Source organism: Dichomitus squalens (genome assembly GCF_000275845.1).
Source record: "Dichomitus squalens LYAD-421 SS1 unplaced genomic scaffold DICSQscaffold_9, whole genome shotgun sequence".
In the NCBI taxonomy this organism is placed as follows: Eukaryota; Fungi; Basidiomycota; class Agaricomycetes; order Polyporales; family Polyporaceae; genus Dichomitus; species Dichomitus squalens.
In genome coordinates, this window is record NW_006766891.1 from 528,294 (window position 1) to 539,239 (window position 10,946).

At 52.7% G+C, this 10,946-nt stretch overlaps 2 protein-coding genes across 2 annotated transcripts; both read left to right on the top strand.

Moving 5' to 3' along the window:
• Positions 1 to 1,055: 1,055 nt before the first annotated feature.
• On the top strand, positions 1,056 to 4,088 carry DICSQDRAFT_104044 (uncharacterized protein). Its single transcript, XM_007364610.1, has 12 exons — positions 1,056 to 1,298; positions 1,371 to 1,815; positions 1,868 to 1,996; positions 2,055 to 2,160; positions 2,215 to 2,320; positions 2,375 to 2,454; positions 2,511 to 2,619; positions 2,669 to 2,837; positions 2,888 to 2,928; positions 2,984 to 3,030; positions 3,087 to 3,451; positions 3,506 to 4,088. Exons 2-12 carry the CDS (start codon positions 1,567 to 1,569, stop codon positions 3,830 to 3,832), a joined length of 1,728 nt encoding a protein of 575 aa, XP_007364672.1. The 5' UTR covers positions 1,056 to 1,298; positions 1,371 to 1,566; the 3' UTR covers positions 3,833 to 4,088.
• A 962-nt stretch (positions 4,089 to 5,050) lies between these two features.
• On the top strand, positions 5,051 to 7,293 carry DICSQDRAFT_168992 (cytochrome P450; the record flags this gene model as incomplete). Its single annotated transcript, XM_007364611.1, has 12 exons — positions 5,051 to 5,285; positions 5,347 to 5,524; positions 5,580 to 5,723; positions 5,779 to 6,040; positions 6,097 to 6,197; positions 6,259 to 6,277; positions 6,335 to 6,524; positions 6,579 to 6,601; positions 6,666 to 6,724; positions 6,788 to 6,931; positions 6,986 to 7,132; positions 7,200 to 7,293. The coding sequence occupies 12 exons, from the start codon at positions 5,051 to 5,053 to the stop codon at positions 7,291 to 7,293; spliced, it is 1,596 nt and encodes a 531-aa protein (XP_007364673.1).
• Between the last annotated feature and the right edge of the window lie 3,653 nt (positions 7,294 to 10,946).

A 10,946-nucleotide genomic window follows, 5' to 3' on the forward strand; every position in this document is an offset into this window, starting at 1 on the left:
AACGCCAGGAATGATGGCACCTGCCTCTCCAGCAACAGTGATCTATGTATTCCACAAACTTCAGGCATTGTTGAGACTGACATCTATCATATGTCCTCCAATTTTCGTAAGATTCTGTGGAGCTGAACGCGAGCTATGGGGATGCCATGTTCCGAGCACCTACATGAAAGGGGTTTTGCAAAACCCATAAGCGCCTGAAAGAAACGGCTTCCCTAGGATGTCTACCCATCCTCGGAGCTATCGGGGGTGATTTTTGTATTCAAAATACACCCAGACATTCATCCAGAAAGATATTTGAGCTTTCACAGCGAGAGACAAAGAGAGAACTGTATATCAAGTTGGGCGTCAACTCGCTTAGAGGTGTAACTAAATGTCTCCTGCTCGCAAAGGCGTCCTCCGGCTCATTTGGCTCCAAAAAGTTGCCAGATGATATCAAAATGGGTGTAGTATTATGTGTTTGAAATATCAGAGCGATGCATGAGGAGGGGAGGGAGAGCTTGGGGTTTTGCAAAACTCGCAGATTTTGCAAAACCCCTTGAGGGATAGTACAATGTTGGATGTTCCTTGATGATTCCCTCCCATCGTCTCCAGAGTTGCATCTGATACAATGATGGAGCCAGGCCCCCTCGTAGTCGTCAAAAGCGAATAGTTCTCGAGCTGGCCATCTCTGAGGCAGTATCGAGTGTGGCGCTCCACAGATAGGCAGCGCGCGTGCGGTACGGGTCGGGGATTGTGTTCATCGTTGTCGATATCGCGCTAGACGACGAGTGGGCGGCGAGCGGCGCTTATCCTTAGCGTGAGAATGTTGCAGATCATCATCCGAGGGTGCTGCTAACAGTGCCCTCTCATCAACGTGCATGACCACGTCGACCGCGTGGCACATAGGCACCTGCTCCTTTCCTCTTCTACTGAGTATCAGCCAAATCCTCATTGAAGCTGATCCGGAGTAGCTATCGCTGCAACTTCTGGGTGCCATCAAGCGACGCGCACAATGCTGCGTCAGCGAGGATAGCCGACACCGCCGGGGGAATCACACATTGGCCCGCAGCTACACCGAAATCGCAGGTAGGGTGACAGCGGCGGAGCTTCGACAATACAGACTTGGTCCCTGTTCACATACCACGAACGTATTCCCGCAGCTCAGCGCTCGGCACTCACCCAGGTGATGAGCTGCTGGCGCACCGTAAGGCTGGTCTGGAGGTGGACTGCTCAGGGCTGCTGAGCGGTCGACTTTGCTTCGACTCGGGCTCGGGCGGGACCGATGCCGACAAAGCGTCTTTGGAGGTTGATCGAAGTCTGTAAGTCACTGCTTCCTTCCGTCATCGGAGGCTTCTGCTGTGGCGTTTGGGCTCAGCGAGTCGCTTCTCTAGCATGCCTCGAACAGCAGCACCGACACCGCTCGTTCATTCATCTAAGAATATACAGAAAGATGCGTCTCGCACCGGCCAACCTGTCAGGCCAAGTCGGGCACGCAGGTTGACTAGGACCGTCTCTCACCCTGGGCCCCAATCCCTCCCCTAGCTGCTCCCCTGCGAGTACTCAGGTTCACCACACGCTCACTCACACATGTCGGACTCCCGCCACGAAGTCCCCAGAATCGGGACCATCACTCCAGAATCATACAAACAGGGCGACGCCTCAGAGGTGCCAGTCTTGGAGGCAAAAGAGCTTGTACACGAACTTGCGTCCGTCCAGCCAGCGGGAACAACCGTTGAGCCAGCCGAGGCCAGGCCACAAGTCGCTAAGCGAGGCGCGCGATTTTGGCTCATATTCCTGGCCTTGAGCTTTGCGCTCTTCTTGTCCCCCTTAGAGCTGGTGCGTCGTCTAGAGTCCTAAGGCGGTCCAGCTCTGACCGTCGTTGCCACAGACCTCAGTTTCGACGGCGTTGCCTACCATTCTCCTCGACCTAAACAATGGCGAAGACTTCATCTGGATCTCGTCGGCGTATACTCTGGCGTCTACCGCTATTCTACCGCTGAGTGGCGCACTGGCTGAAGTGCGGCAATAGCTTCTCGGTCCGAGACGTTGCGTAGCTAACTCTCCACTCCACCTAGATCTTCGGCCGGCGTCCTTCCATGCTTCTCGCTCTCGTCCTGTTTGCCCTGGGCAGTGCTCTCTGTGGATCAGCGCAGACGGTCCCATGGCTGATCGGCGGTCGGAGTAAGCAGGCTTAGCGCTTGCTACAGACGCGAGGCTGATATGTTTTGATTCCAGCTGTTCAAGGGATGGGCGGCGGTTGCATCTTGTCCATTACCAACATCGTCATCTCCGATCTCGTGCCGTTGAAGGAACGCGGGTTCGTCAGTGGAGTCCTGGGATTGTAAGCGATCCGAAGCGCTCTCGCATTGTATTGACTCGGCTGAACTCTGGTAAGGGTATGGGCATTGGCGGCAGCCTTAGGGCCGCTCATCGGCGGTGCGGTGTCGTCCCACGGGCAATGGCGTTGGTTGTTCTGTGAGTCGTATGACGAGCTAGTTGACGTTTCACAATTGGGCTGAGCGCCGTTTCAGACCTGAATCTACCCGTATGCGGGCTGGCGTTCATACTCGTCCTTACGCTGCTCAACCTTAAGAATCCGCCCGGGACTTTCCTTGAGAAGCTTGCCAAGATCGATTGGATGTGCGCCTGATTCATTTTCTGTAGACGTCTCAAGCTGACGTCGGTACAGAGGAAACTTCCTGATCATCGCGAGTTCGAGCTCTTGCATCATCGCACTGACATGGGGAGGCGTCGTATATCCTTGGTCTTCAGCCAGGGTGCTTGTCCCGTTGTTGGTAGGGTTAGGGGGTATGGGGCTCTTTTTGCTGTACGAAGCGCGGATAGCACGGCATCCCATGGTACGTAGCCTTGATTTCACAACAAGACATCTCTGACAAGAAGTGTTCAGGTGCCCTTCATTATACTGTCCAATTGGACGAGTTTCAGCGGGTAGGAACATCTACCCGTCGCTGATGCACCTAAAGACCTGACGTTCCTCCCTTAGCTACCTGCAGACGTTCATCAACCCTATCGTCATGCTCTCCGTTATCTGTAAGCCCCAACGAGGTTCCGTCTTCAAACTTTGCTCCGTGCTCATGTCTTCTCAGATTACCTGCCAACGTACTTCCAAGCGTGCAAAGGCGCATCTCCTCTGATTTCCGGCGTAGACACGTTTGGCCTTTCGATGGTCCTTGGGCCGATCGTCATCCTGACGGGAGTTAGCGTGACAAAGTGGAGTCGCTATCGAACACAATCCTATGTGGGCTGGGCGTTCTTGATTCTGGCTATGGGACTACTTTCCATGGTTTCTGCCGACACCCCTCTCGCACGCACCATCGGGTTCTCCGTCTTGGTCAGCGTCGGCGGGGGGATCGTGTACGCGATTACGTACTTCCCCGTCCTCGCCCCGCTCCCCGTAGACAAGAACGCGCACGCGCTGGCGTTCTTCGCCTTTTGTCGGTCGTTCGCCGGGGTGAGTTGCACGCATGTTCTCTGACCCGTGCTAGACTTGACGAGACTTCGACAGGTGTGGGGTGTGACTATCAGCGGCACGATCCTGCAGAACGAGCTCAACAAGAGGCTCCCTGTTGCGTTCCTCAACATGTACCCCGGCGGCGCGTCCATCGCGTACTCTGCTATCCCCGACATTAGCGGTCTGCAGGAGCCTTTGAGATCGCAGGTGCGGGACGCGTTCGCGGGCAGCATTGCCGTCATCTGGCAGGTGATGATCGGTATTGCGGGAGCGGGCTTGCTCTCGTCTCTCGCTATGAAGAACGTGCAGATGGGCTCAAAGGTAGACGAGAAATGGGGCTTGGAGAAGGGTGAGAAGTCGTCTCCTACTAGCAAGGCGTAGGCTTTTGGCACTGAATCGCAGGCTTCCGGATTCCGGACATCGTAATGCTATGTATCTTGTTCCTCTCGGTCCGAGACCGCATTTGTAGCTTTGTTTACTGTCATTACACACTGGCACTTCGAGTATGTAGCCGTCTTCACTGTCTTCGACACTGACACTTCGAGTATGTATTTTGGCCATCCTGTAAAGTAACCGACTCTCCTTTGGTGTTGCATCGTATTGTGACCATATTTGGCGCTTGACGAGACGTAACCAGGACTCCATCCCAGTCACATTGCTTGGTCAAAGGGAGATAGGTGGGCGGCGCTGTTTGATAGCTGACATCAACGGGCTGAGCATTTTCCAGGGCGTCCAAGTTCGCGTCGCCGCCGTGCGCCACGGGTCTAGCTCGTAGCACGGCCTCTTCCCTTACCCCGCCGCCGGAGACATGCGCTAGTTCTGATGAGTCGAGAAGCGTGCGTCATCAATGGGGCTGAACCCCAATCGCAGCACCCAGAAAGTGGTTAAGATCTGCCCATCACGACTGTGATTGAGAAGTATGATTGGCCCGATCTGTAGGAGCATACGAAGAGATGGCCCAGGTACCGTCCGAACACCATGGACCTTCCAAAGAGCACCCGCCCAAGGCAAGGCCCGCTAAACCAACGGGCGCATCACCAGGATCTACAGTGCCATGTACCGTAAGTAAGCCCCCCATGCTCCCTTACACCGTATCGTCCTCAGATGCGATCGGAACGCACATGCCACAGTCGGCTTCTCACACGGCGGGCGGAACAGGAAGGTCCAGGTGAGGAAATGTTTGCGACACTTCCGCGCCACGCAACGTACCAAAGCATTCCTAGGAAACAAAGAGATCTTCGATGACCAGTGGGATTCGCTATCGACAAGCTGCGTGGCCCAACAATTCGGCAAAACTTCCCTGCTTGAACTATACCCATTTGCCCGGCGTGTCATGCTGTGAGCTTTCCTGCCCCTTACGATCAGTGTCACGAAGTTCCGAGATAGGACTGTTTTGCGCATGGTTGAAGCGGTGTATCATATCGGAAGTTCTGCGAGGGCTGCAATGATGTTAGACATAACTGATGCCAAGGCTATACATATGTCGTACGTACCTCTGCTCCCCAGGTTGCTTCGTCGCCGACTGACCCGCGTTGTACTCCCGCTATATACGGTCGTCGCTCCCGTCGCTCCTTTGCATCGCCAAGCCGAATCCCTGCTATGGCCAGTTACCTGCCCACCACTCTCTCTTCCCTGCCCCACCTCGTGCCCTCCACTTTGGTGGGGCGGCTCGCGCTGGTCATATGCGGTCTCGCAGTGTTCGCGGTGCTGCGCCGTCGGTCCCCGTCGAACCTGAAGTACCCTCCTGGACCCCGTGGCCTTCCCCTCATTGGCAACCTTCACCAACTCACTCCCGATGCTTGGTTCCAGTTCGCGGATTATAAGGAGGTTTACGGTACGTTGGACGAGGCTCTGATACCAGCTTCGGCACTCCAAGCTCAACTTGTTGCGGACAGGTCCTATCGTGTACCTCAACCTTGCTGGACAGAATGTCGTCGTTTTGAACACCCTGAAGGTGGCAGCCGACTTGCTAGACAGGAGGGCTGCGATATATTCCTCCCGCCCGAAGTTCATCGTCGCGCGCACGCTGCTGACGGAAGGGCTCTTCTTCGTCTTCCAAGGCTATAGCGACTTGTATGCCATCTCATTTGATGTGACGTCGAATGATCTGTTCACCTCTGGCACACAGGTGGCGGCGGATGCGTCGTGCTGCCCACGAGGCTCTACACCGTGGTGTTGTGCACGACTACCATCCGACCCAGACCCTCGAGGCAACGATTCTCCTCAAAGACATGCTCACCGCCCCGAACGATTGGGAAGACCATCTTGAGAGGTGAGAGTTACGGCTTGCGTATATCGGGTTGCGCTCGTTCTAAAAAACATCGCAGAATGGCCGGGTCGACCATTCTCGCGGTCGCATATGACAGGGAACCGCTGAAGAACGTCGCCGATCCGTCTATGCACACGCTCCATAACTTCACCAAGAAGATCGTGCGCGCAGGTTACGTAGATGGATATGTCGTCGAATTCTTCCCCTGGGTCAATGCCCTTCCCGCATCGTTGGCTCCTTGGAAGAGAGAGGCTGCGGAGTGGGCGCCCCGTTTCTCCAAGCTTTTTTCAGGACTCTACAATGATGTGAAGCTTCGAGTGGTACGTTGACTCTACTCACGCTCTCCTGCGGTTCTCTCACTACATCAATGCATCAGTTGGATGGCGACACTCGCCCGAGCTTCTCCGCGTCCATGGTCGAGAAACAGATCAAATACGGTCTCAGTGACAAGGAAACCTCGTGGCTGGTCGCAACGATGTAGGCTCTTTTCTCGAAGTATACGTCCCAGCTGCATTTACTCAATCTCCATACCTATAAGCTCTGCGGCCTTTGAGACTGTGCGTCTGTCTCCTAGTTCTCTCGTGTCCTCGGTAACCTGACGATTTCGTTTACAGATGTCGGGCACATTGACTTGGTTCATGCTAGCTATGGTTTTGTACCCCGATGTACAACGGAAAGCCCAGGCAGAGTTAGATGCAATCGTCGGCCGCAGTCGTCTGCCTTCTTTCGAAGACTTCGAAAACTTGGTCTACATCCGAGCCATCATCAAGGAGACACTTCGCTGGCATCCAGTCGGCCCGCTCGGTAAGCGTCCATTTGGTAGATATGTGCCAGACCTCGTCTCACAATATTTCGTAGGAATGCAGCATGTCTCGACGGAGGTCCGTCATTTGATTATTGTCCCATGTAGTATCTTACTGAGGTCGTTCCCGTGTGACTACCCAGGATGACGTCTATGAGGGTTACTTCATTCCGAAAGGGACGATCTGTATCCCGAATATCTGGTATGCAGGCACATCGCAACGATGTCGTTCGCTCTGAGCCATGGGCTGACCGTCTTTTCGCAGGGCGATTAACCGTGATCCGGACATGTGGGGTCTCGATGCCGACCAATACGTGCCTGAGAGACACATTGGTCCTGACGGTAAACTGGCACCTTCACACTTGGACACGAAGGAGGAGGGTCACGTCACCTTCGGATTTGGCCGCAGGTATGGCGGACTCGTTGCGCGTCAACGTGGTTTTGCTGACGGTCGACTGTTTAGGATTTGCGTCGGTCGTCACGTAGCGCGGAACTCACTCTTTATCAGCATTGCGTATCTTCTTTGGATGTTCAACATCAAGCCTCCTTTGGGCCCCGATGGCAAGGAGATCGAATGTACCGAGAAGGGCATCGATCTTGGCTTGGTCGTGTAAGTACACGCATGATCAGGTGTGCCTTCGGAATACATCAAAGCTGATGATATATACCTTCTGCAGCCGGCCTCAATACTTCAAGCACCGGTTCGAACCGCGCTTCCCGGATGCTGTATCGGTGTACGAAGCCCACAGGGAGCTAATGAACGTAAACTGAGCTCGATGTTGACCCTCTAAAGGGCCTATCGGGAGCAGACACCCCGGAATCATACCTCTTCGAAGTGAGCCCCGGCGGCTTAGCAGGAACCAGAGGGGTTGTACAAATTCGTATCTTTGGTGGCGAATATTCTTGTATTTATCTGTATTGTTGTTAGAAGCCCGGTTATCCCGGTCACATATGATCACACTCGTTTACATCAAACGTAGATGAGCTGTCATTCGGGTCACTTTCGAAGGACGCAGTGAAGTCGCCTCTGTCCTAGAGCCCATCATGCAATTTCCAATCACATACACTGAGCCGCGGGTAGCACAAGAACTACTCAAATGCCATGTCTGAGTAATTGGTACCCAGCTCTTCACGTCGTAAGAATGACAGTGTTGGCCAGCCTTGTCGCTTGTTAGCGCTCTTCGGTTTGTCTCGCCGCTTCACTGCCCTTTCCAGACATAGCCAAAAGGGCCAAAATTGGAGGACCCCTCCGGGCCAGTCAGAGTGTCGTGGAAACGCGGAGGACGGTACAAGTAGCCCCCCTTAGTGAATAACTTGTGTGGACAAGTGTAGGTACACGCGAGATGATCGCATACTTGGTGAGAGACACATACTCCCTCGACGGAATGTCTCTCAGCCTGGCACAGATTCGCTCTCTGGCTTCCGACAGTATGCTCCTTTGGACCTCCGACTCTTCATTTGCACGGCCATGACATGCGCGTGAGCGGCCCAGGGACCGTGACTGGCATTCGATTATTGTTGCCGAAATACTCCCTGCAAGGCAATCTGTGACCTGGGAACTTACTCACCTGCTGGTCAACTGCCTTGCGGTCGACTACACGACCTCCTCTTAGTGCTACCATCCGCTAGACGTTCAAATGCGAAGGCGGGTCGGAGACGACTCGCTGCCCTGGATTCACCTTCCAGGATACGTCCTGTTACGCCGATGAATCTGATCCTATTGGAGGAGGCGTGAAGCCAGATATCTGCGTATATCATAACACCCATCTCGACAAAATCAAGAGCGGGGTCAAGAACCCTACGGATAAGTATTCTGACATGGGCTTCTCCGCTCTGCACTTCGAAGTCAAATCGAGTACATCTCAGGACTTCTTCCGGGACCTCGTGGACGAGGGAAAACTGGGGGAAGGAGGACATGAGTCCTTCAAGTTGTGGATCAACACGACTACCACGACACGTCTCCTACCCAAGCAGATAAAGTGCGCCATAACCTGGGCCAGAATGTCGCGTACGCTACAGAGGCTCAGTGCAAAGCGCCAACATAGGCGCCACTACTTCACCTTCTGTGTCTGGGAAATGGATCCGCTTCATTCGATGGGATAGAGCGGGCGCCGTTAGGCGTGTTCAATTCTTGTCGCTCGCTCATTTCCTCGCGCGCCTACCGGGCGTCTGCCTACCTGGATTCAAGGTCAGATCAAGCGCCTGTAGCACAGCCGCACAGGCAGCGGGTGCAGCGAGATCGACGTTTTCGTCCTATGCTAGGTTTGTTATGCCCAGAAAATCTGTCCAGAAAGTGGATGGAGACGTCGGCAGAACGTTATAGACTTGTTGACCGAGAATAATTGTACACAATGCGCCCAAATCGGAACCAGATTCGGCATGACACGGTTCACTGGCCTCCTGGGGTTGCCACTGTAAGCCTGATGGCAATTGGACTCAAAACCTTGCGGGACGACTCCGCGTCTCGAGTCATGGAGCTCTCAATCTTTCAAATCGTTAAGCTTTCGCGTCGCTCCTCCGTCCCAGCTCGCGACCCTCATGCGGTCGTGTTGCACCCGCTGCCTGCGCACCTCTGCTCGCTGTGCTACAGGCGCTTGATCTGACCTGTAGGCAGACGCCCGGTAGGCGCGCGAGGAAATGAGCGAGCGACAAGAATTGAACATGCCTGTTGTCTCCGAGCGCTTCAACATTCTGAAGCACTTGGAGCTGTTCTGCCAGTTCTTCTGGAGGCATCTGGAAAATCAGCCTTTGCGAATTGACACTAATTATCGCTATTCAGATAATCTCATCTATATTAGCGAGTGTTAGCAGAGATAACATCTACATTAGAGCTACTATTCAGATGCACTTCTTCAGTAGTGCAACTAAGCACTAATTAGTATACTTGGTACTAGTTATAACTACTCTTCACTATCACTTTTTCTATAGTGCCGTGTAGTGCTAACATGATACTACAATAGCACTACTGCAAATGTGATCCTCTAATTTTCGCTATTTTGCACTACTGTAGTACTATTTTGCGCTATTTTAGCACTACTCATCTAGGGGAGACTCAAATAAGATGACAGTCCTTTCTTTATAGCTCATAGTTCTCAACTCAAGCATTACACACCTCTATAGCTGCAAAATCATCATGATAGCTGACTTATATTTGAGAGCACAACTCAACACAGAACTTGTTATAATGTATAGGATTAGGCTGCCAGCATAGCATTTATATCATGAAGCATACTCTATAGCACACTCCATATTATATATATAGTCCCAGACATTACACATATGCAAGCCCCAGCAGATGAATTTCAAAGTGAGGTGTCACCACTTTGTTCGAGTCTAGCAGAAATTGATATATAAAATACCTGTGAATAAAATGTATATATGCTCTGGTGGTGCAGTGGTATAGAGCACCATCTCGGAATAGGTGTCATGTGAAAGTGAGGTCAAGGGTTCAAGACTGGCTGAGGACATTGTTTTGATATATTTTTTCCAGCACTTTAAATGCATCTGGGGCTTATAAACAGATGGTTTTGAGGTCATATAAAGCATTTCTACACCAATCAGAGATCATAGACCCACTCTATCCACTACTATCAACATCTACTATAGCACTATTTCCGTCTACTGTAGCACTATTTCCGTCTACTATAGTGCTACTTTGCACTAATTTGCATTATTAGTGCAAAATAGTGCAATTATTTTTGGGGACCTCTCGATTTTGCACTATTTTTCACTATCCACCTACTGTGTCTATTAAGAGCTAATTTGTACTAAATAGGTGTAATTTGCAAAGGTGGTTTTTATAGATGGGTTCGCTCACATCACGGATGCGGAGCGAGGCTACGATCTCACCGTTGAGCCGGCGACTCCGGAGCAGGAGGAGACCTTTCGCTAGGCAATACAGGACCATATCATAGCTCAGCTTTCTAGTCATTCTCCACCCAGCAACCTCCAAGCTGCAGTGGGGGAGCACTACCAACGCGGAGCCGTCTCCTGTTACGACTGACTGTCGAGCGAGTAAGTGGAGACGAGCGAGGCAGGCAGGAGCGCCGACGAGCTCTGATCGCAGTGAGACTGGAGCGGAGCTCAACAGGCAGGACTGGAGACAAGATGTGTATTGAGCGAAGTATCTACAGAGCGAAATACACGATGGCTTACCTGGAGACAAGAGGTCGAAACTAGAGTCTCCAGGTAGCAAGGGATCCAGCTATATACGAGGAACGAACAATGGGCGCTAAGGGGACAATGGCGTTGCCATGGGCACCGAGTACAAGGCCGTAGGACAATAGCGAAGAGAGAAACAAGGGGAGCTGTTGTCCGTGTGCAAACAAGGGGAAACCACGCCGAATAGAGAACAAGGGGTGAACGTACAAGGCAGTGGTCCGAATCGAAAAGGAAAACGTAGCCCCGTGGGGGCGGTTCGTGAC

Excerpts from the sequence above, each read along its gene's own strand:
- DICSQDRAFT_104044 (XM_007364610.1), top strand. The coding sequence starts at position 1,567 with ATGTCGGACTCCCGCCACGAAGTCCCCAGAATCGGGACCATCACTCCA. Across the intron at positions 1,997-2,054 it reads TGAGTGGCGCACTGGCTGAA|ATCTTCGGCCGGCGTCCTTC; the intron begins GTGCGGCAATAG and ends CACTCCACCTAG. Across the intron at positions 2,161-2,214 it reads ATGGCTGATCGGCGGTCGGA|CTGTTCAAGGGATGGGCGGC; the intron begins GTAAGCAGGCTT and ends TTTTGATTCCAG.